We start from the raw sequence: 24,597 nt of genomic DNA, 5'->3' as shown, positions 1-24,597 counted from the left end.
CCTCCCGCTGTGACCATTCTATGATTCTATCTGTTTTGTGATATGAATAATTCCACATGGGTTTCACTGACCTCTCCTAGGAACCAGGTGATGAGAAAACCAAAGAGAACAGCATCATTTGCCTCTCGATCATACCAAGGAATCCCAATAGCGCAACAATCCCACAACTCTGCTTTCCAACGGTCCAAGCTCCAAGCTGTAGCTCCAACATCGAACAGGATAACACAAGGATTGCCCTCAATTAACCAGCGCCCAAAGTACACCTGCAGAAAGAGAGACAACTATCAAATAGATTTGATTACTGTGCTACCTGAAGATTCAGCTTGCCTGTCCCTATCTGAACTTGTATCCTCCAGCAATTGAACTTACCAGCGCTTGCCCCTAAGTGGGAAAGCTATAAATTCAGATCCGAGCCCAGGATTTAAATACATGATCCAGTCTTGACAGTACAGTGCTTATGGAGTGCTGCACTGTCAGAGGTGAGAACATAAACTGAGGCTCATTTGCCCTCTCGGGTGGATTTAAAGATACCCTGGGAGTTTTTCCAAAGAACAAAGAGTTGTCCAAATGATCTGCTCATTATTCATCCTCCAATTAGAACCACCAAGTCAGAGCGCTTGATCATTTCTCTCCCAGCTGTTTGGTAGACCTTGTGGTTCGCAAATTGGCTGCTACACTTGTTGAGATAACAACAATAACAACACTTCAAAATAATTTATTGGCTGTGAATCACTTTGGAGCATTTTGAGGTTGTAAAATGTTCAATTATAAATGCATCTTCTTTCTAAAGAAATAAACAAAAATAAATGAATACATTGATGATGATGTTAACCTAGGTCTTTCTAATGCTCTGGTACCTCTCACCATCATCAGCATCTTCAAATCACCTGGCAAGACTTATATTCCTTCTTTAAGTTGGTTACAGAGTGTGATTCATTCTAAATTAATGTCACCAGCCTGGACTTCACATGATTTCAAATATTTTGCCTTCTGTTAAAAAGTAGATGAACAGAACATTCTCCAATTTAAAATTGATTCAAAACTATGGTATCTTTACCCCCTAACTTGATCTTCATTTCTGGCCACTCACAGGCTGAACCACATAGAGTGGGTTAGTATCTGGGTTGGATTCCATTTGCCACTTTTCTGCCCAGCTGACCAGTTCATTGATGTCTTCCTGAAGTCTACAGCTAACCTCCTCGCTACCAACCACACGGCCAATTTTTGTGTCAACATCAACCTTCTGGGTCATTACCCCTATATTTGCATCCACTATATACTATATACCACAAAAAGCAGGGGACCTAGTACTGAGCCCTATGGAACCCCACTGGCAACAGCCTTCCAATCACAAAAACACCCATCAACAATTACTCTTTGTTTCTTGCCACTGAGCCAATTTTATATCCAACTTGCCACATTCCTGTGGATCACATGGGCTTTTATTTTTTTAACCAGAATGCCATGTGGGACCTTGTCAAAAGCCTTGTTAAAATCCATGTGGACCACATCAACTAACTCCCCTCATCAATCCTCCTGGTTACTTCCTCAAAAAAAAATCAATCTAATTAGTCCGAAATGACCTTTCCTCAACAAATCCATGCTGACTGTCCGGGATTACTCCGGGCCTTTCTAAATGACAGTTTATCCTGTCTCTCAGATTGGTTCCAATAATTTGCCCACTACTGAGGTCAAACTGACTGGCCTGTAATTATTCAGTCTATCCCTCGCTCCCTTTGTAAACAAAGATGCAACGTTAGCAGACCTCCAATCCTCTGCCACCTCACCTTATCCAGTGAGGATTGGAAAATGATGGTCAGACCCTCTGGAATTTCCTCCCTGGCTTCTTTTAACTGCCTGGGATACATTTCATCTGGCCCTGGTGATTTATCCACTTTCAAGGGTGCTAATCTCCTTCATACTTCCTCCTTCCCTATGTTTATCACACCCAATACTTCACACTCCTCCTCTTTAACTACAATGTCTGCATTGTCCCCCTCTTTTGTGAAGACAGACACAAAAAGTATTAAGAACCATACCCACATCCTCGGCCTCCACACATAGGTTACCCTTTTGGTCTTTTATGGGCCCTACTATTTCCATGGTTATCCTCTCACTCTTAATGTATTGATAAAATATCTTTAGGTTCTCCTGAATTTTGTTTGCCAATATTCTTTCATGCCCTCTCTTTACTTTCCTAATTTCGTTTTTGATTTCACCCCTCCACTTTCAAAACTCCTCTCAGTTTTCTGCAGTATTGAGTTCTCAGTGTCTGACATAGCTTCCCTTTTCTACCTAGTCTTACCCTGTGAGCTCCTTGACATGCAGGGGGATCTAGATTTGGCTGCAACGCCCCCGCCCCCCCCCCCCACCCCCCCACCTTTACTATTGCACGTTGAATTTTGAATCGTTTCTATTGTGCTTGAGTATTGCTGACAAAAGACATTATGTTGAAGCTTTCTGTCTTGCACTATTCAGGCCAATTGTCCTGATGAGTGCAAGATGAAAAGCTTCGACAAAATGTCATTTCTCAGCAATACTCAAATTCTGTACCACCAAACAACTATTTGCATTTCTATTGTATATTTTTTCTGTTAATATTGAGTGAAAGTGCGAATTGAAGTTGTCAATCTCAAAGTCTGATCTGATTAAACTCAATGTGGGTTATAATTGCACAGCTCTCCCAGTGTGGTACCTTACAGCCTTTGGAATTCATTGAATCGATGGTCCGTTTGATAGCAGTGTTGTGTGGTTCCACCAGCTCCACCTGTGTCCTTGCGTTATGCTCAAAATATGGGCCCATCATCACGTAATTCTCGCCCCATTCATCAATTGTGATCTTTGCCTTGGTTTGAATTACAGTGTAGATACCTCCAACTATAGAGAGACAGAGCCGGAAACAGTTAACCTGTCTCCGAGACAGAGCCGCTGCACTTAGTCTATTTCCGATCACACTCTGCCCACCCTGGTCCTGGATTGTTCCCCTTACCTTTGTTGGTCACTTCCCAGGCCACCTCGATCAGGACGACATCGTCACGGGGCAGTGTGTCCAAGTCCTCCTGCTGACTGCCGGACTTGCCGCTCGAGGTGGACATCTTCCAACCACTGGGAACAGGAATCAAAATGCATCAGAACAGCAAAGGGACAGAAGTGGAAGCAGCGCGAGGCAGAAGCTTCAGGACCAGGGGATGCCCTGCACAGAGCGATGCCAAGTCCTGGTCAATGTTACGCTGTAGCCCGGGAGTGATGCCAAGTCCTGGGCAATGTTACACTGTAGCCCGGGAGCGATGCCAAGTGCTGGGCAATGTTACACTGTAGCCCGGGAGCGATGCCAAGTGCTGGGCAATGTTACACTGTAGCCCGGGAGCGATGCCCAAGTGCTGGGCAATGTTACACTGTAGCCCGGGAGCGATGCCCAAGTGCTGGGCAATGTTACACTGTAACCCGGGAGCGATGCCAAGTCCTGGGCAATGTAACCCGGAGCGGGTGGGGAAGGGGTGACACTGGGACTGGCGACAATATCACTGACAATCAGGGCCTGCTCATCATTGTGACTGACAGAGGCCGCCACCAATCACTGACCCGGGTGAGAATGCCTAACCAGTCACATCCATGTGAGGGACGGACTTACTTCAAGCGGCTCCGCCCCTAATGTGATGTGACTCACGTCAATCAGATCAAACCTCATAAAACCTAGGGGGCGGTGCTCATCTCTTTGAGGCTCATTTTCAGGTGTGCGACAATATTACAGGAGGCTGTGGCAATAATCTTGGCAGATATTGACTGAGCTGTTAATAGTTAAAAGTTTGCGGGAGTGAGCTTCAGTCTGAACTGTGCCTGAAGGTCAAGTGGGGAAATATCTTCATAGATGTAAACGGCCGAAGATAGTTTCCAAACTGAAACCCCCTGCTTCTGCTGTCACAAAATGTAAAACAATGGAACTTTCATGAATAAAGGAATGGGATGGTTGGACACTTCCCTTAATTATTTTTATTCATTCAGATGGTGTGGGTGTCGCTGGCATTTATTGCCCATCTCTAATTGCCCTTGAGAAGGTGGTGGTGAGCTGCCTTCTTGAACCGCTGCAGTCCCTGTGGTGTAGGGACACCCACAGTGCTGTTAGGGAGGGAGTTCCAGGATTTTGACCCAACGACAGTGAAGGAACGGCCGATATATTTCCAAGTCAGGATGGTGAGTGACTTGGAGGGGAACTTCCAGATGGTGGTGTTCCCATCTATCTGCTGTCCTTGTCCTTCTAGATGGTAGTGGTCGTGGGTTTAGAAGGTGCTGTCAAAGGAGCCTTGGTGAGATGCTGCAGTGCTATGTATGGATCTAATGTGAAGCTCCCCTCTGATTGGCAGGATTCACTCTTATCATTGTGCACCAGAGGAGGAGAGAATGAATGTTTAAGGTGATAGATGTGGTGCCAATTGAGTATGCTGCTTTGTCCTGGATGGTGTCAAGCTTCTTGAGTGTTGTTGTCATCCAGGTAAGTGGAGAGCACTCCATCACACTCCTGACTTGTGCCTTGTAGATGGTGGACAGGCTTTGGGGAGTCAGAAGGTGAGTTACTCATTATAGGATTCCCAGCCTCTGACCTGCTCTTGTAGCCACAGTATTTCTTATTCTGTTCAATGGTAACCCCCAGGATAATGATAGTGGGGATTCAGTGATGGTAATGCCATTGAATGTCAAGGGGTGATAGTTAGATTTTCTCTTGGAGATGGGCATTGCCTGACACTTCTGTGGTGCAAATATAACTTGCCACTTATAAGACCTGAACAACATTCAGGCTTGATATCATTTGGACATGGGCTGCTTCAGTGTCTGAGGAATCATAAATGGTGCTGAACATTGTTCACTGATGATTGCACATCCCCACTTCTGACCTTACGATGGAAGGAAGATCATTGCTGAAGTAGCTGAAGATGGTTGGGCCAAGGACACTACCCTGAGGAACTCCTGCAGTGATGTCCTGGAGCTGAAATGATTGACCTCCAACAACCATCTTCCTTTGTGCTAGGTATGACTCCAGCCAGCAGAGAGCTTTCCCCCCAATTCCCATTGACTCCAGTTTTGCTAGGGCTCCTTGATGCCACACTCAGTCAAATGCTGCCTTGATTTCAAAGGCAGTCACTCTCACTTCACCTCCGAGTTCAGAGGGAGACAAGAGAGAATCCAACCATCGCCTCTTGATGTTCAATACCATCATTGAATCCCCCACCATCAACATCTTGGGGTTACCAGTGACCAGAACTGAACTAGCTATATAAATACTGTGGCTACAAGAGCAGGTCAGAGGCTAGGAATTGTGCGATGAGTAACTCACCCCCTGACTCCCCAAAGCCTGTCCACCATCCACAAGGTACAAGTCAGGAGTGTGATGGAATACTCCCCACTTGCCTGGATGAGTGCAGCTCCCACAACACAAGAAGCTCGACACCAGCCAGGACAAAGCAGCCTGCTTGATTGGCACCACATCCACAAACATTCACTCCCTCTGCCACCGATGCACAGTAGCAGCAGTGTGTACCATCTACAGGATGAACTGCAGGAACTCACCAAGGCTCCTTTGACAGCACACCTTCCAAACCCACAACCACTACCATCTAGAAGGACAAGGGTAGCAGAAAAATGGGAACACCACCATCTGGAAGTTCCTCTCCAAGCCACTCACCATCCTGACTTGGAAATATATTACCCTTCCTTCACTGTCGCTGGGTCAAAATCCTGGAACTCCCTCCATAATGCACTGTGGATGTACCTACACCACATGGACGGCAGCGGTTCAAGAAGGCAGCTCACCACCACCTTCTCAAGGGCAATTAGGGATGGGCAATAAATGCTGGCCCAGCCAGTGAAGCCCACATCTTGTGAATGAATTTAAAAAAAAAAAAACAGCTCTTTTGCCTATGTTTGAACCAAGGCCGCAATGAGGTCAGGAGCTGAGCGGCCCTGGCTGAACCCAAACTGAGCATCAATGAGCAGGTTATTGCCAAGCAAGTGACACTTGGTAATACTGTTGATGACCCCTTCTATCACTTTGCTGATGATGGAGAGTAGACTGATGGGGTAATAATTGGCCAGGTTGCATTGGTCCTGCTGTGTGTGTACGGGACATACTTGGACAATTTTCCACATAGCCAGGTAGTTGCCAGTGTTGTAGCTGTACTGGAACAGCTTGGCTGAGGGTACAGCTAGTTCTGAAGCACAAGTCTTTAGTACTATTGCCCAAATGTTGTCAGGCCCTATAGCCTTTGCAGTATCCAGTGCCTTCAGCTGTTTCTTGATATCACGTTTCATTTTTGGGTATGGCTGGTGCTGCTCCTGCTCTCTTGCACTGTTTATTGAGCCAGGGTTGATCACCTTGCTTGGTGGTGATGGTAGGAGTAGGGAATATGCTGGGCCATGAGGTTACAGATTGTGGTTAAGTACGGTTCAGCTACCGATAGCCCACTGCACCTCATGGATGCCCAGTTTTGAGCTGCTAGGTCTGTTTGAAATCTATTGCATTTAGCATAGGGATAGTGCCACACAACATGATGGAAGGATAGGTACCTTTGTTCAATAATACAGATATTTTGAAATCCTGGATCAATGTAAGCTTATTATATCACTTCTCCTGATCTACCTCATCACTAATACCCTTTCAAACCTCACTGTCCACGAGGGTTCCTGCTGATGATCACTATTCATTGACTGGGGTGTGCACAGCAGGACTGAAATATCTGGACAGCATCATCCAGATTTGGTAAGACTCCTCTACATCTATTTGTTTTTAAAAATGCAAAACAATCCCAGAGCTGGAACACACAGAGGTGCCAGTGTATTGCAGCAAAGCAGGAATCATTGGAATTCTATCCCAGAGAATTGATTCCCCCACTATTGACTGACTATACTTAAGGGCCAGTTAGTCAGAGTTTTGTGCTTTAGGGAATCATGACAGCTTATTTTTGAATAGGAACTGTAATGAAACATTTCCACCTACTCTACAGGAGCATTTTAAAACAACAATGATGCCTCGCCACAGAGAAAGATTTTCAAAGATTTAAGAGGAGTAGCTTTTAAAGAGAAATCAAGAGGCAGAGACATGTGAAGATAGGAAGAGTGGAATTTTATGGGATTATAAAGCATCACTGGCTAGGCCAGCAGTTGTTGCCGATCCCCAAGTTGTCTTTTAGAAGATAAGGGTGAACTACTTAAGTTCACCTGATGCAGGTACACCTACAGTGCTGTTAGGGAGCTCCATGGTTTGAATCTGGAACAAAATCAGTACTGTTGTAAACAACTAGACTTAATAGCCTAAGATAGTCCTCTGCCCATCTACAGCTCTCAACATGGGGAGTTCAAATGTGTTTTCATTAAAGTAGGGAATGTAATTTTTAAAAAAAAATTAATTGCATTGGAGAATAACAGATAAATGCTTAACGTTCTGAGCCCCATTCCTAACCTTTTTGTCACTTATCTACTAGTGATTACATGACAAGTATAATGCACTAGGGTAGCTAACAGCTCTCAACTGATCACAAGCAGTTGAACTCATAAGAATTATTTCACCATTTGAAAACTATACATAGTTGAGTTAAATTGAACAGGTTGTGGAGAAGCATTTGAAGATACACTGATGCCAGGTTGCTGCCAGACTCAGTCTTATGAACTATGCAGAAAGAAAAGTACAGCACAGGAACAGGCCCTTCAGCCCTCCAAGCCTGCATCAATCATATTGCTCATCAACTAAAACATTTTGCACTTCTGGGGTCCGTATCCCTCTATTCCCATCCTATTCATGTATTTGTCAAGCTGCCTCTTAAACATCACTATCGTACCTGCTTCTACCACCTCGACCGACCGTCTACTCTGTCCATGCCACTCAATTTTGTAAACTTCTATCAAGTCGCCCTTCAATCTCCGTCGCTCTAGTGAGAACAATCCGAGTTTCTCCAACCTCTCCTCATAACTAATAACCTCCAGACCAGGCAGCATCCTGGTAAACCTCCTCTGCACCCTCTCCAATGTCTCCATATCCTCTGGTAACGTGGTGACCAGAATTGCACACAATATTCCAAGTGTGGCCTAACCAAGGTTCTATACAGCTGCAGCATGACTTCCCAGCTTTTATACTCAATACCCCCTGCCAATGAAGGCAAGCATGCCATATGCCTTCCTGACTACCTTATCCACCTGCATCGCCACTTTCAGTGACCTGTGGACCTATATACCCAGATCCCTCTGCCCATCGATGCACTTAAGGGTTCTGCCATTTACAATGTAATTCCTGCCTGTATTAGACCTTCCAAAATGCATTAACTCATTTGTCTGGATTAAACTCCATCTGCCATTCCTCCACCCAAGTCTCCAACCGATCTATATCCCATTGTATCCTTTGACAATCCTCTTCACTATCTGCAACTCTTCCAACCTTAATGTCATCTGCAAACTTACTAATTAGCCCAGTTACATTTTCCTCCAAATCATTTACATATACTACAAACAGCAAAGGTCCCAGCACTGATCCCTGCAGAACTCAACTAGTTACAGCTCTCCATTCAGAAAAGCACCCTTCCACTGCTACCCTCTGTCTCCTATGACCAAGCCAATTCTGTATCCATCTTGCCAGCTCACCTCTGATCCCGTGCGACTTTACCTTCTGTACCAGTCGGCCATGAGGGACCTTGTCAAAGGCCTTACTGAAATCCATGTAAATAACATCCACTGCCCTTCCATCGATCATCTTTGTCACTTCCTCAAAAAACTCAATCAAGTTAGAGAGACACGACCTCCCCTTCACAAAACCATGCTGCCTCTCACTAATATGCCCATTTGCTTCCAAATGGTAGTAAATCCTGTCGCAAAGAATCTTCTCCAATAATTTCCCTACCACTGACATAAGGCTCACCGGCCTGTAATTTCCTGGATTATCCCTGCTACCCTTCTTAAACAATGGAACAACATTGGCCATTCTCCAGTCCTCTGGGACCTCACCCGTAGCCAGTGAGGATACAAAGATTTCTGTCAAGGCCCCAGCAATCTCCTCCCTTGCCTCCCTCAGTACTCTGGGGTAGATCCCATCTGGCCCTGGGGACTTATCCACCTTAATATTCTTCAAGACGCCTAACACCTCCTCTTTTGATCTCAAAATGATCCAGGCTATCTACACACTCTTCCCCAGACAAATCGACCACTAAGTCCTTCTCTTTGGTGAACACTGATATCAGTCAGTATCTCTCCCATTTCTTCTGGCTCCACAAACAGATTCCCACCTTGGTCCGAGTGGGCCCACCCTTTCCCTGGCTACCCTTCTGCCCTTTACATATGTATAAAAGGCCTTGGGATTTTCCTTAACCCTGGTTGCCAGTGACTTTTCATGACCCCTTTTAACCCTCCTGACTCGTTGCTTAAGTTTCTTCCCACTTTCTTTGTATTCTCCACGGGCTTCATCGGTTCCCAGCCTTCTAGCCCTTACGAAGGCTTCTCTTTTCTTTGACTAATCTCACAACATCCTTTGTTATCCAAGGTTCCTGAAACTTGCCATGCTTATCCTTCATCCTAGCAGGAAAATGCCGGTCCTGAATTCTTAGCAACTGACGTTTGAAAGACCCCCACACGTCAGTTGTTGATTTGTCCTCAAACATCTGCCTCCAGCCTAGGTTCCTCAGTTCCTGCCTAATATTGTTATAATTAGCCTTCCCCCAATTAAGCACCTTAACCCGAGGACTCCTGTTATCCTTATCCACTAGTACCTTGAAACTTACTGAATTATGGTCACTTTTCCCAAAATGCTCCCCTACTGAAACTTCGACCACCTGGCCAGGTTCATTCCCTAATACCAGGTCCAGTATTGCCCCTTCTCTAGTTGGATTATCCACATATTCTCAGGAAGCCCATTCTGGATGCACCTTAAATTCTGCACCATTCAAACCCCTAGCACTAAGTGATTCCCAGTCAATATAGGGAAAGTTAAAATCACACACCACAACAACCCTGTTGCTCTTATATCTTTCCAAAATCTGCCTACATAACTGTTCTTCAATCTCCCACCGGCAATTGGGAGGCCTATAGTAAACCCCCAACATTGTGACTGCACCCTTCCTATTCTGGTGCTCTATCCATATTGCCTCACTGCATGAGCCCACCGAGGTGTCCTCCTGTCGTACAGCTGTGATATTCCCCTTAACCAGCAGTGCAACTCCTGCACCTCTTCTACATCCCTCTATCTGAAACATCTAAATCCTGGAATGTTTATCTGCCAATCCTGTCCATCCTTCAACCAAGTCTCTGTAATAGCAATATCATCATAGTCCCAAGTACTAATCCAAACTTTAAGCTCATCTGCCTTGCCTGTTATACTCCACGCATTGAAACAAATGCATTTCTGACCCCCAGTCCCACTGTGTTTAGTAATTTCTCCCTGCCTGCCCTTCCTTAGTCCAACTGGCCATATTCACTGGTTCCCAGTCCTTTATTTCACCTGCTGACCTATTGCTCTAGTTCCTCCCCCCCCACCCACCCACCAGCCATACTAGTTTAAACCCTCCCGTGTGACACTTGCAAACCTCGCAGCCAGGATATTGGTGCCCCTCCAGTTTAGAGGCAACCCGTCCTTCTTGTACAGGTCCCACCTGTCCCAGAAGAGATCCCAATACCCGATCAGAGACATCCTGGACCCTGGCACCAGGGAGGCAACATACCATCCTGGCATCTCTTTCACAACCACAGAAGCGCCTATCTGAGCCCCTGACTATAGAGTCCCCTATGACAATTGCTCTTCTGTGCTTTGACCCCTTCCCCCCCACCCCACAACCTCTGACCCCCACTGAACAGAGATATCCGTGGTGCCACTGCTCTAGCTACTGCTGTTGTTTTCCCCTGATAGGCCATTCCCCCCCCCACAACAGTATCCAAAATGGTACACCTGTTAGAGAGGGGGACAGCCACAGGGGATTTCTGCACTGGTCTGCCTGCCCCTTCTAGTGGTCATCTTTCTGTTTGTACCTTCAGTGTGACCACATCTGTAAGACCCCTGTCAATGACACTTTCCACCACCTGAATGCTCCTAAGTGCATCCAACAGCTGCTCCAACTGACCCATGTGGTCAGTGAGGAGCTGCAATTGGGTATACTTCCTGCAGCTCCTGTCCTAGTTTGTAAGATCCAGGAGAATTAAGAGATAATTCATTGATGCTGGTCAGGAATAGCCTCCTACCTTCTCCAATGTATTTATAAATTGAACATTTCAATCTGACAGTTTTAATTGAAGTGTTCAAATGGATCAACAGGGCCTGGCTCCAAAGCTCATGGTAGTTTGTGACATTCTTAGCACCTAAATGAACCATATGTTTTTAAGTAGTTGTGTGAAAGTGTAAGTGGCAACTTAGCTGTACAATAAAACATGACTTTGGCAGAAAGTATAGTCACAAGAGCAACCTGAAAAATTAAAAACAGTGATTTAGGTCTAGATTATAGCTCTGGCATAAGTGGAGGGTATATTTATTTTGTGCCTCTAATTAGTACTAATTGAGGGTCAAGAATAAAGCTAATAGACAGCAGCTTTGCTCTATATCTGTTCGAGAAAATACAAGCTTCCAATACAGCCATGTGACAACTCCACATTTTGTTCTGGAAGCTAATCAGATTAATATACATAATATCACTGATCTAGTCCAATAAAAAAACAATTTATTTATCTGACTGTCATAGTGGCTGTGAGTCCAACAAGCAAGAGGAAGATTGCCATCAGTAGGAGCACAGTGATCACAACCATACTGTGAGATCGCATTCCAACATCCCAAACTTGGATAGACAGGTAGGTCAGAGGGTCATCTGCAGAAAGAGAGAACACAAGGTTAATCTGGCACTCTAGCTTCATGGAGCATATGATGGATGGGTGGGAGCAGGGGGAAAGAAAGAGGAGCTTGAATCAGATTTGTACAGAGATTTCCTTCAAACTCTTTCAAAAATGTAAAAATCAAATTTAACAAACCCAAATGAAACTTCATACTTTGCAGTTTAGGCTTAATATCTCGCAGTTTAGTGACTGAACATTCCTTGGGATTAATCACCTCTATTCTGGAACATGTAAAAATTGGAAGTGCCAACTTGCCTCTAGTCGTAATGGAATCAGACCACCTAGTCATCACTAGGGGTGTTGTAGACAAGTCTGAAAGGATGTAGCGAATCCTGAAAAGACAGTTGGATGTTACTGAAGACCAAATTTCACTGCTCTCAATACTGCATTTGATTTCTATTACCAAAATCAACCTAGGAGCAACTAACTTAACCATTGTAATGTTAAAAGTTGTTCAAGGCAGACCATAGACCACCCCCTCCACCAAAGGGCCCTTTTAGGCTCAATGTTTACTCTGGAGAGGGTGGGATCAATTCAGGCCTGCCAGCCACAGAAGCAGGCCCTGACAGTCTTCCTGAATCTGCAAAAGAAAAAAAAAATATGGCCCCATTCCTTTACTCTGATGGCAAGAAGCAAATTTGCTTGCAGCAGAATTAAAGGACAAAGCACAAAAGCAGGTCTTTCAACCCAGCTAATCCATGCTGGTCTGTGTTCCACTTCAGCTTCCTCCCATCTTTCCTCATCCAAATCTATCATAAACCTTTTATTTCCTGTCCCCTCATGCTGGTCTAACTTCCCCCTTAAATATATCAACCACACCCTACGATAGGGAGTTTCAAATTGTCACCACTCTGATTAAAATTTATTCCGAATTCCTCATTTAAATTTCTTGGTGACTGTCTTATATTAATGGTCTCTAGTTATTCTATTCCCCAAAAGAGGTATCTTTTCCTAATTTGAAAGGTCTGAATGAGTAAATTAGTAAATTCTTAAGCATTACTCCAGTTGGCAGATTTTTCATTTGTCCTATGGGAGGGAGAAATTGGAGTGGACAGGATTTTTTCATCTTTGGTTGGAGAGACCTACCTGAAGCTCTGTCCTGGCAATACATGTTCAATACGGCTGCCATTCTTGCTAACAATGCTAGGTCCCATTTGATAGGCCAGTTCTGCTGGCTCAGGGAAGAAGTAGCTGCAAGGGGGTACAGGGTACTTCCGAGTCAAAACAAAAGTGTTATTATCTGTCAAAGAAATTGAATCAATTAAAAAGTTGGGATTTTATTAATATGTCACCTTGGTAAGGTGAACTCAGATTGAGCATTTAAAAGACAAGGATCCACCTTTTCCAATCCTATTCATTGCTGAGCAATAAATTAAAACGTTCAGAATTAGAGGATTAAATAACAAAAGCTGTTGGGGTTGTGGTGGGAAGTGAAGGAGACAGAATTCAGTATGAGAATCTGGGTGTAGGTGATATCCTTCAGGTTTGGAATACAAAAATGCTTCAGGAGCTTAAAGCAATCTCACCTTCTCTCAAAATCTCAACAGTAATGGACATTGAGGATCGGTCAATGGTCATCTGGCCAGCTCCCTGTGCAGCCCACATTTCAAACAGACATTGGGCAGGTTTCAGCCAGACCAGTGTAGCAAGTCGTGACAAATCAGCATTGCAAGGCACAACATTGTAATCTGAAAAATGGTACAACAACTTAAATCAAAGCAGTGATGCCATCAAAAAGTCCTAACAAAGCTGTTGCAGAAGACCACACTGCTTTAGCCAAAAATGGAAGCACTTAAACAAGTACCTCGATCATGAAATTGAGATTTAATGAAATTTAAATACTTAACACTTTTAGGACCAAAACACTTGAACTCAAGACAGCTGTAGTCTGTTAAGTGTAGCAAAATGCAGTGTTAGAATAGGAGTGACAATTAACATTTAAAGAGGATTTCAAAATCCATTATTTACTGAAAGAATGAAGCCACAAGATTCCATGTTTCAAAATGAATGAATTTTACTCTATTAGAATCAAGTAAAGCAGGCATTGTCTCAAGTAATTACTTCTACTTTACATCAAGATCTTCTAAAACCATGACTGCTACCATCTAGAAGAACAAGGGCAGCAGACACTCACCATCCTGATTTGGAAATATATCACCATTCCTTCACTGTCACTGGGTCAAAATCCTGGAACACCCTCCCTAACAGCACTGTGGGTGTACCTACACCACATGGACTGCAGTGGTTCAAGGAGGCAGCTTACCATCACCTTCAAGAGCAATTAGGGATGGACAATAAAAGCTGGCGTAGCCAGCAATGCCCACATCCTATGAATGAAAAAAATGCAGCAATCATGTATACTCTGGACTAAAATGCCGAACTGAACCTTCCACCCCCCCCCCCGCCATGACTCCTCTCCTCCTCCCTCTCCAGGAAGTCTTTGTCACTCAGATTCTTGAAGATTATCTTTGTTGGGAATAATTCCAAACTTTTCCCAGTGCTCTCTTGTAATCTCTGGGACTTTTCAGCTTCAGTTTGAACTTCACTCCATTCCATTCCTGTGCAATTATTGACAAAATTAGAAACACTGCTGGTTTTTACTCGCTCTGTTCTCCTGGTCCACAGTTCTTGACAAATTATTTTCTGTTATCTTCTGAACTCTGGGCCTACGCCCACCTACTTGAGTTTTCACTCCAGCCCCAAAGACCTTTTGCTTTCCCCAAGCTGAACTGGGTATCTGAACAAGTTGGATAAAAACCCCCGAGGGCAGTTCCCTGCTAACCATTTCCATGGCAATGTGACATACCTAGCAGAAATTTAAATTTACTATCTTCTACAACAAAAAAAACTCCTTTGATTCTGTGACCCATGTGAATAATTTCTCTGTTAATAGCCCTTTTTCCAGACTTGCTAGCTCCACCAAGCAACTTCCTTGTTTACAAGCTACTTTTAGCTTTTCATCTGGGAGCTACATACATAATTTAAACTTTAAGCAAAGATCTCCAGGACCTATCAAAAGCTCAGAGATGGGTTTTCCATTAAGCTTTTTGCCCTTCTACTTCTGACCTTATTTAACTGAATACAGGTCATCCTTTGAACTGCCACTACTTGAGATGTTCTGGTAATTTCAAAGTCTAGTATTGTAATTACCTTACCAAAAGGTAATCTTTCCAAAACTTAAAGTTACCTCTAAAATACTATAAATCATGAAACTAGATGATTATGAAAGTAGCCAATTTGCATATACCAGGTACCCACAAAAAAAAAAGTGATATAACCCATTTTGATGTCAATTGAGGAGCAACTATTAACTAGGATATCAATCAGACCAGCCCTGCTGTTCAAAGTGTTCTGGGACCTTTTATAATTGACCAAGAGCAGCCTCCATTAACATCTAATCCAAACAGTGCCAAGGAATCAACCTAGATTATGTTCTATGATTTCTGTCCAGAGAAACTTTCCCCTCAGACCAAGGACAAAAAAAGAGATTGACAGGATTCTCGAGTAGAGTCATTCTCTACAACCTCCATCAGCTTTCTAGTCTTTTCCTCCAGAAATTCTATCCAAGTCAGGTAACATCAACATTCTTCTTGGCATTACACACAGCACTAAGTGATTCATAACCAAAAATAGTTCAGTCATGTAGAAAGTTATTAAGAGTACCAAGGCCAATGTTAGACTCTTTGAAGCAGGAGAGTATTCAATGATGATCAATATACATTTTTAGTGCCTATAAATCCCTCCCACCCTCCAAATCCCACAGCCCTTTTAGTGCAAAATGCTGTCAAGTTAGAATAGACAAAAGCAGTAAAACAATTACAATTTAAGTGTTAGATTGATCATCTATAAGCAGATTCACACCACAACCTGTTCAGCTTGTAGCTTTGCAGCCCTTTATTGAATACTTCTTACCTACAACAAGCTGTGAATTACAGGAATAGAAAATCAACATGAACTCAGTCAGCCTCCTTATGGATCCTATCATTATTACTGACTCAAAACAAAATGACACAGGAGTGTGCTTAGCCCCGCCTCAATTTATTCAAATCCAGTCTGTGATTAAATCAGCTTCACCTGTCAAGACTGGATGAACAGCAAACCACACGTGAGATGTAATCAGGACTGCTTCAGTCAGACAAATGTTGCTGTCCACAGGCAATGGGCCCTAGGGAAACTGTGGTACTTGATCAGCCTTTGTAACCAGTAATGGTCTTGTAGCTCAGTAGGTGGTACCCTTGCCTTTAAACTAGAAGCTCTAGGTTCAAGCCCCACTCCAGGTTGCTCTAGGAGAGTCCATAATATGGTTTAAACAGGTTGGATATGGATAATAGCTGATTAATCCTTATAACTGTTACCTGAAGGGAAGAAGGTATATACAAAATGAGCAAACCTATAACCAAATATTAATTTGATGTGTTTAACTTAGCTTGTTAGTGGTGGCCTTTTAAAAAGAGGGGCACTTCTTACCTATTTAATTGATAACGCCTGTTAATTGTTAAAATAAAAGGAGTAGACTAATGGTCTAAACATACGAAATAGATGCCTCTCGAGCCTCCTCTGCCATTCAATAAGATCATGGCTGATCGTTTTGAGTTCCACATTCCCATCTAACCCTGATAACCTTTGATTCCCTTGTGTAACACAAATCTACCTACCTCTGCCTTAAAGATATTCAATGACCCCACCTCCACAGGCAGAGTTCCAAAGTCACACACACAACCCTCTGAGAGAAAAGAATTCTCCTCTTCTCTGTCCTAAAATGGCAACCCCTAATTTTAAAACAGTGCCCCTTAGTTGTGGACTCGCCCACAAGAGGAATCATCCTTTCCAGGTCTAACACTTGGTCAGCCCAATGCCACCAAACTAAAACACACCAGGTCCCCCATTAAGAGAGCCTTCCTCATACAATAGTCCACCCAAAATAAAATAGTGTATGAGTTAAATTGAAATGCTGATGCTCAATAACTCAACCCCTATCCTGCAGTGCTTATCTCTCACTGCACTCACTCCAGGCCTTGGAAGAGCAGCAAGTGGTTACACTGACATTCTTGCTTCCGGGATGGCTTTAGTCAGACCAGCTGGAGGATCTTCCATCTGTTTACCAGGTAACTGAAGTTAAAGAAATGCAGAAATCAATTGAGGAGCAATGGTCTGATCCATTGCCCATTCACCATTCACCCACTTGTACACAAGTAATTCTCAAACCTTTTTCCAGAGAATTATGTCTTTTTACCTGAAATGGTTGGAAGCATTTTTTTCATGTTGCTTTCAGCAGGATTGTCCAGCAATGGTGCTATGACCAGAAGGGGTGTAGGTGATGTTGCTGTTACTCATGATAATCTGGACAGGGCTGGGCCAAACAGCAGAAGGAAGGTGAGACCAGCCACAAGTTATACCAGCCCCAGTCTCCAGTCCAAACCAGTCTCCTAAATACCTATTGAAAAGATGCAGCCAATGTCCCATCAATTAGGAAGAATAAGCACAGGGCTCTAGGTTAAATTTGAGTTCCAAGATTGGAACTGATGCCAAAAAGAGAGCAGAATTAAGAAGCATTAAACACAAACACGTATTGCATTGCATTGTAACAACTCAGTTTTACAATTCTCATACTTGTTTATGAATCCCTCCATGGACTGGGCTCCCTCCCTTTCTCTGTAACATCCTCCAACACCTACAATCTTTGAGATATCTGTCTCCTCCAACTCTGGCCTCGCGCACAGTCCTGATTTTAGTTGCTTCACCATTGCAGCTGCGCCTTCAGCCTCCTAAATGTTAAACTCCATAAATCTCTCTGCCTTCTAGCTCTGTCCCTTCCCCCAAGGTGCTTAAGACCAATCTGTTTGACCAAGCCTTTGGTCAGCTGCCCTAATCTCCCCGATGTAACTTGGTGTCAAATTTTGTTTGATAATTGTTTCTCTGAAGCACCTTTCGCTATGTTAAGAGTTCCATATAACAACATTTTGTTGTTGTGCAGTGCTCCACCTCTCTTTCTGAGACCCTACCATGACTATATTCTAATGTGCTTCTTCAACATCCCAACAATGTGTTGTATAGTTACAGTGATAGCAGGTTATACCTCATCATAGCTGGCATCCTGGGAAAGCACTAGCCATGGATATAAAGGGCAGCACTGATCCCAAAACACACCCAGAGCTTTGCATTTCTGCTTGAAAGAGTGTTGGATTACCTAGAATGTTATGATTTACTCATGATTTACCTGGCACTCCTGCCATAATTTTTTATGCAAGGTACATGTCGGCACTGCATGATTTCCCACTCTTTTTCTCTACAAGGTGGATGGTGATTGCTGCTGCACATACACAAGAATTTACTAGAGTTTTTTAAAGAAGTAACAAGCAAGGTTGATAAAGGTAGATGTGCTGTACTTGGATTTCCAGCAGGCACTTGATAAGGTGCCACATCAAAGGTTATTACACAAAGTAAGATTACATGGTGTAACATTACATGGAGGAAACATATTAGCATGGATAAAGAATTGGTTAGCTAACAGGAAGCAGAGAGTAGAGATAAATGGGTCTTTTTCAGGTTAGCGAGCTGTACTAGCGGACTATCATAGGGATCAGTGCTGGGGTCTCAACTATTTACAATCTACATCAATGAGCTGGATGAAGGGACCAGGTGTATAGTAGTTAAATTTGCTGATGACATCAAGATAGGTAGGAAAGTAAGTTGTCAAGAGGAAGTAGAGAGTCTGCAAAGGGATATCGACAAGTTAATGAGCAGGCAAAAGTTTGACAGATGGAGCAAAATGTGGGAAAATATGAATTTGTTCACTTTAGCAGGAAGAATAGAAAAACAGTATACTATTTAAATAGAGAGAGACTGCAGAAGTCTACGGTACAGAGGGATCTGGGAGTCCTGGTACATGAATCACAAAAAAGTTAGTATGCAAATGCAGCAAGTGATTAGGAAGGCAAATGGAATGTTGTCATTTATTGCAAGGGGAATGGAATATAAAAGTAGTTTTACTGCAGCTGTACAGGGTCTAGGTGAGACCACATCTGGAATACTGAATACAGTTTTGTTCTCCTCATTTACAAATGGATATAACTGCATCAGAAGCAGTTCAGAGAAGATTCACTTGACTCATTCCTGGGGTGAAGGGCTTATCTTATGAAGAAAGGTTGAACAGGTTGGGCTTACACCCATTGGAGTTCAGAAGAATGAGAGGTGATCTTATTGAAATGTAAGATCCTGAGGGGATTTGAGAGGGTGAATACCAGGAGGATGTTTCCTTTTGTGGGGGAGACTAGAACAGATGGACACAGTTTAAAAATAAGAGGTCTCCCTTTTCATATGGAGATGGGGAGATTTTTCTTCTCTCAGTGGAGGCTGGGTCATTGAATTTATTCAATGCAGGGTTAGATAGATTTTTTGATAGACAAGGAAGTCAGGGTTATTGGGGGCGGACAGGAAAATGGAGTTGAGACCATAACCAGATCAGCCATGATGCTATTGAATGGTGGAGCAGGCTCAAAGGGCTGAATGGCCTACTCCTGCTCCTAAGTCCTATGTTCCTAATAATAGATTAGTGGTTAACATAAAAGAGAATCCAAAGGTCTTCTCTAGGCAGATTAACTCTAAAAGAGTTGTCAGGGGAGCAGTAGGCTGGTTAGATGCCAAAATCTTTTGGTCAGACAGAAGGAATAGTTGAGTTATGGATACTTTGCATCAGTGTTTACCAAGGAAGAGGCCCTCGCTAAAGTCAAGTAAATGAGGAGGCTCCAAGGATGAAATAAAAAATAGATAAGGGTTAATAGTCTCCAAAGTGGATACATTACCCGATCCAGATCACATGGATCCTAGATTGTTGAAGAAAGTAAGGATAAAATTGTCGAGGTGATGGACACAATTTTCCAATCCTCCTCAGGCACAGCGATGGCATCAAAGGCTCATAGGAATGCAAATGTTAAACTGTTGCTCAAAGAGAGAAGGATAAACCCAATGATTATTGTCCAGTTAGTTTCACATCAGTGGTGGAGAAGTATTTAGTACCAATAATGCAGGAAAATCTATTTGGCCAAGCATTTTCTAATAAAGGAGAGCCAGCGTGTATTTTTAAGGCACAATTGTGTTTGACTAATTTGATGATGTAACAGAGAGGGTGGATGAAGACAATGTTGTTAATATTCTCTATATGGAATTTCAAATCCCATATAATCTTGTTAGCAAAATTGAAGCCCCTGAGATAAATGGGGTAGTAGCAGCATGGATACAAAATTGGTTCTGAAAAAAGAAAAGGAGGGAGGTATGGGGGGAGTTATCTTTCCAAGTTTTCTTGATTCAGAGATCATTCCTTTCAATTGGAAAATAGCGCATGCCACTCCACTATTTAAGAAAGGTGACAGAGGAAAATCAGGGAATTATAGGCTAGTTAAACTCACATCTATTGTCGGTAAATTGTTAATCTCCAGCTGATCAGAGAGAGTCATGGATTTGGAAAGGCTGGGTCATATGCCTGCAAACCTGATTACATTTTTTGAAGAAGTGACTAAGGTAGTGGACTGTGGAATGTCAATGCATGTTATGTTTATGGACTTCTACAGGCATTTGATAAAGTCCCTCATAGGAGATTGTTCGCTAAAGTTCAAATTCATGGGTGAGGATTTTACAGTTCACTGGAGTGATCCCCTCCACCCCCCTCTCTCCCCAATGAAAAAGTCAATGACAAACCTGCCCCCTGCTCCATTGGGCTGGCACTCAGCAGGGCCTTAACTAGCTCATGGTGAGACTTCTATCCCCATCTGGACAGGAAGTCCTGCCTGCAAGAGCTGCTGGCCAATCAGATGGCTGGCAGCTCTCTGGTGCCAGCAGTGCCACAGGGAGCATGGACATTGCTGGGACTGCACCCAGTCCCCAACAAAGATCATCAAAGGAGCTGGAGTAAAGTTAATTTGGGATGGGGGGGGTGGGGTCAAGGGGGTGGGGCCTTTGTGCACTGGTTGGCGCAGGGAAACCCTGGGGGAGGGGGCCAGTTCCTGGGAAGGGTCCTTAAAGTACGTCAATGCTGAAAAATGTGAAGAGATGCATTTTGATTAGAAGAATGAAAAGAGACAATACACACTAGACAGTACAACTTCAAAGGGAATGCAAGAAGAGAGAGATCTAGCTTGTGTTCCCACAAATACTTGAAGGTATCAGGATAGGTTAATGTATCAGTTCATATGGGATCCTAAGCTTTACAAATGGAGACTGAGAGTACAAAAGCTAGGAATTTATAAAGCAACAGTTCAGCCCCAGCTTGAGTGTTGTGTCTCATTCTGGGCACAATGCTTTGGGAAGGATGTGAAGGTTTTGGAAGGGGTGAGAAGAGATTTACTAAAATGGTTCCAGGAATGAAGGATTACAGTTAAATGGATAGATTGGAGAAACTGGAGTGTCCCCCTTGGAGCAGAGAAGGCTAAGAGGAGATTTGATTGAGTTGTTTAAGATCATGAAGGATTTAGACAGTGTAAATAAACTCTCCAGTGGCTGAATGGTTAATAACCAAAGGGCACTGATTTAAGGTGATTGGCAAAACAACCAGAGGTGACATGAGCAAAAGGCTTTTAAAAAATGAGTGGTTAGAATTTGGAAGGCATTGCCTGATAGAGTGGTGGATAAATGTTCAATAATAGCTTCAAAAGTGACTTGGATCAATCAATACTTGAAGGGGAATATTATTACAGGGGCTTTGGAAAAGGATAGGGGAATGGGACTAAATGGATAGCTCTTTGAAAGAGCTAGTATGGACTTGATGTGTCAGATGTCTGCCTTCTGTGATGTACTATTCTATGAATCTATAATATGGTGATTGAGAGTCAATTCCTCCCTTTTGATGTAGGTGACAAGATTAATGAAGGAACGTGTGAAGCTGTAATCTGTTCATTCAGTAAAATTGTACTGCAGCTGGTGAACCATGGTAAGGAGATGAATGGGCTTGTATGAGCATGGTGGTGACCTTGGCAGATACTGCGAGTTCAGTGTTGCTGGCTTCTTTGAGCTCAAGGCCAAGTTGTACCATGTAGCATCGTTAATTGTTCTGTGTCAAATAGAGGTGGGAGTGTGTATATTGTGATGTCAGAGGTGGTGTCAGTATGTGCCTCTGTGAAGTCTAACCAACTTCCTCCTCCTCCAATAAGCTTAGGTTGAGAGATGTAGCCAATAAACTCCTGCCCTGATCTTTAGAGTATATGAGGGGCAGGAATGGAGGATACCACAGGGCAGGAGCAACAAATGTTGATGCAGTTGTTAATAGTGAAGAAAATTGTAACAACATAGTTAAATGAGAATTTCAGTGACATTCAGTCTCCTCTGAATTCTGAGCTCCAAGCAGTGAGCTTATTCTTAATATGAACATTGATCTTGTTCAGATAAAATGAGACAGTAACAATAAAAAACCACCACCAAGTTGTTTTTACCACATTGTGCAGATCTGCTGCCATTGAAGAAAATATAGGCTCAGCTGACGACAGGATTGAGCTGAACTGTGAACAGTTAAATAGTCTCCTGACGCTATAGTTACCTGATTTATCCTTCTCAATCGGGATATTATAGTAGCTACTCTTCAGTCCCAGGGCATAATGGTGAGGGGTGATTGAAAATGTGTGGCTGGAAACTTATCCCATCTGCTCCACGGCTTCTTTAAGCAACACCCAAAGACTGATCCACCTCCAGTTCTGCTATTTTATCAGAACCATTTCCTTGTCTACAGTCACCTCTAACAATTATTCTATATTCTCCTCTTCTTCAGTTTCATTCTCACTCCTATCACCATTTATAAAACCTGATGCGAAATATTTATTTAAAATCTCCCCATACCTTAGTCCTATCCTCTCTTTAACTTGTTTCTTTATTTTAATAGGTTCACACATAGCCTAATGGAAAAAAGAATTGGTAAGAAATATTATTTTAAAAATATCTTCAGCAGAATATGCCTTTATAATAAGTAAATTGAGGAAAGAAATATTAAAGATGTAAAGTAGCTCTTTGTTCAGTCATTGTGTGATACAACAGCTTCTTTCACAACTCTCTCAGCCAAGTGGATAAATTCTTCAACAACCTCCCCCCACCTCAGTTTAACAATTGCCAGAGACAATGCTACAGGTGAGGGTGAGGGGGAAGGGGGTGGGTCTGTATTAGAATTCAGTCTGAGAATGGTGACAGGAGGATTAATGGAACAGTCAGCCTCAATCCCATCTGATAGCCAACCCGTGCAACAAAGACTCGCACATTTGCCTTGCTGTCCATCATTGATCGAACATCAGGATCTCACTCGCCATCATTCATCCACTTTCATTCCAACAATTTCACTTTCTTGTCTTTTCCCTTTTGGGGCATTGCTCGGACGAGAGGAATCCACAATTCTGCTGTGTCACCAGGAGATTACCGTAAGGTTTAACTTGCTTGTATTTGTCTTTTAGAAAAGAACTTGTATTTGTATTGTAGGATTTGTTGTCACAAATCCTGGCCAGTGGTAGTTAACTACTGGTAGTTAACCAGGAGGCAGTTAACTAATGGGCAGTTCATTGTGGGCAGTTAATTAACAGGTAGTTAACCAGCAGCAGTTAACCAGCACACAGTTAATTAGCAGATACCTAGTAAGCAGCAGTTAACTAGTGGGTAATTAATTAGCAGGCAATAAGCACCAATTTATTAGCTTGTCACCAGTTTAAGGACAATTAGGATGGGCAACAACTGCTGATATTGTCAGTGACATCCCACAAACAAATTTTAAAAAACAGGTAGTTAACCAATGGTCAGTTAGCTAGTGGGAACTTAGCTAGTGGGCAGTAAATTAGAAGACAGTTAATTATTGGGCAGTTAATAAGCAGGGAGTTAACTAGTGGGCAGCTAACCAGTGGGCAATAAATTAGCAGGCAGTTAATTAGCAAATTGTTAACCAGCAGGCAGTTAATGAGCAGCAGTTAATCACTGGGCAGTTAATTAGTAGGCAGCTGATGAGTTAACAAGTGGCAGCTAATTATCAGGCAGTTAATTAAACAGTGGCAATCAACCAATGGACAGTTAATTAGCAGCCAGTTAACCAGCCATAGTTAATTAGTGGTCAGTTATTTACTGGGCAGTTAACCAGCGACAGTTAAGCAAAACACAGTTAACCCACAGACAGTCACTTAGCAAGCTGTTAATTAAGGGCAATTAGCCAGTGATCAGCTAGTTAGTAGACAGTTGACAAGTGAGCAGCTTGTTAGTGGACCGTTAACCAGTATCTCTGGATCTGGCTGTGATGCTACAGGGTTTCAGTTGGTGAGGGAGCAACAGCAACAATCTGACTGTTTGATTCCACAGAACAGTTCCAGAGTTTCTACTTATGGTCCTGAGTGTTCCAGATCATCACATACTTTATTTTTATGACTAATTTGTAGCAAGTTACAAATAATATGCAGGGTTATAGCCTGAAGTACTTATTTCAGCATGAATTCTGTTCGTTTGTTTTCCTGCTTTTTCAAATTCTTGTAAATAATGAGTTTTTAAAAATGTTTAAATTGTGGAGGTGATGGGATAAGGTCAGTGAAAGAGTAACAGACACCAGATCTGTAACGTTATGACCCCTTGGTGCAGTCGGAGTGTGTAACCCACTCCCCCCAAGTTCACCAAAGAGAAGGCCGTTTGGTCCATTGTGCTTTTGCTGACCCTATGAAAGAGATACTGAATTATACTCTACGCCCCCTGCTTTATCTCCATATACCTGCAATTGTTTTTTCCTGTCACTGCTTGGGGGTCCTGCCCTAA

The 24,597-nt window shown here is 43.0% G+C and overlaps 1 protein-coding gene across 1 annotated transcript in view; it reads right to left on the bottom strand.

Moving 5' to 3' along the window:
- LOC121271596 (glycogen [starch] synthase, muscle-like) overlaps positions 1-24,597 on the bottom strand; it is a 149,871-nt gene that overhangs the window by 113,459 nt on the left and 11,815 nt on the right. The window contains exons 4-12 of the mRNA XM_041177631.1: positions 16,897-16,953; positions 15,757-15,766; positions 13,371-13,532; positions 12,931-13,084; positions 11,032-11,043; positions 8,662-8,683; positions 2,990-3,095; positions 2,696-2,877; positions 72-263 (exon numbers count right to left, since the gene is read on the bottom strand). Coding sequence (XP_041033565.1) covers positions 72-263; positions 2,696-2,877; positions 2,990-3,095; positions 8,662-8,683; positions 11,032-11,043; positions 12,931-13,084; positions 13,371-13,532; positions 15,757-15,766; positions 16,897-16,953 — 897 coding nt within the window. The remainder of the gene's footprint in view (positions 1-71; positions 264-2,695; positions 2,878-2,989; positions 3,096-8,661; positions 8,684-11,031; positions 11,044-12,930; positions 13,085-13,370; positions 13,533-15,756; positions 15,767-16,896; positions 16,954-24,597) is intronic.

The sequence above is a fragment of the Carcharodon carcharias genome, chromosome 31 (genome assembly GCF_017639515.1).
Source record: "Carcharodon carcharias isolate sCarCar2 chromosome 31, sCarCar2.pri, whole genome shotgun sequence".
NCBI lineage: Eukaryota > Metazoa > Chordata > Chondrichthyes > Lamniformes > Lamnidae > Carcharodon > Carcharodon carcharias.
This window is presented reverse-complemented; position numbering and strand designations above follow the sequence as displayed.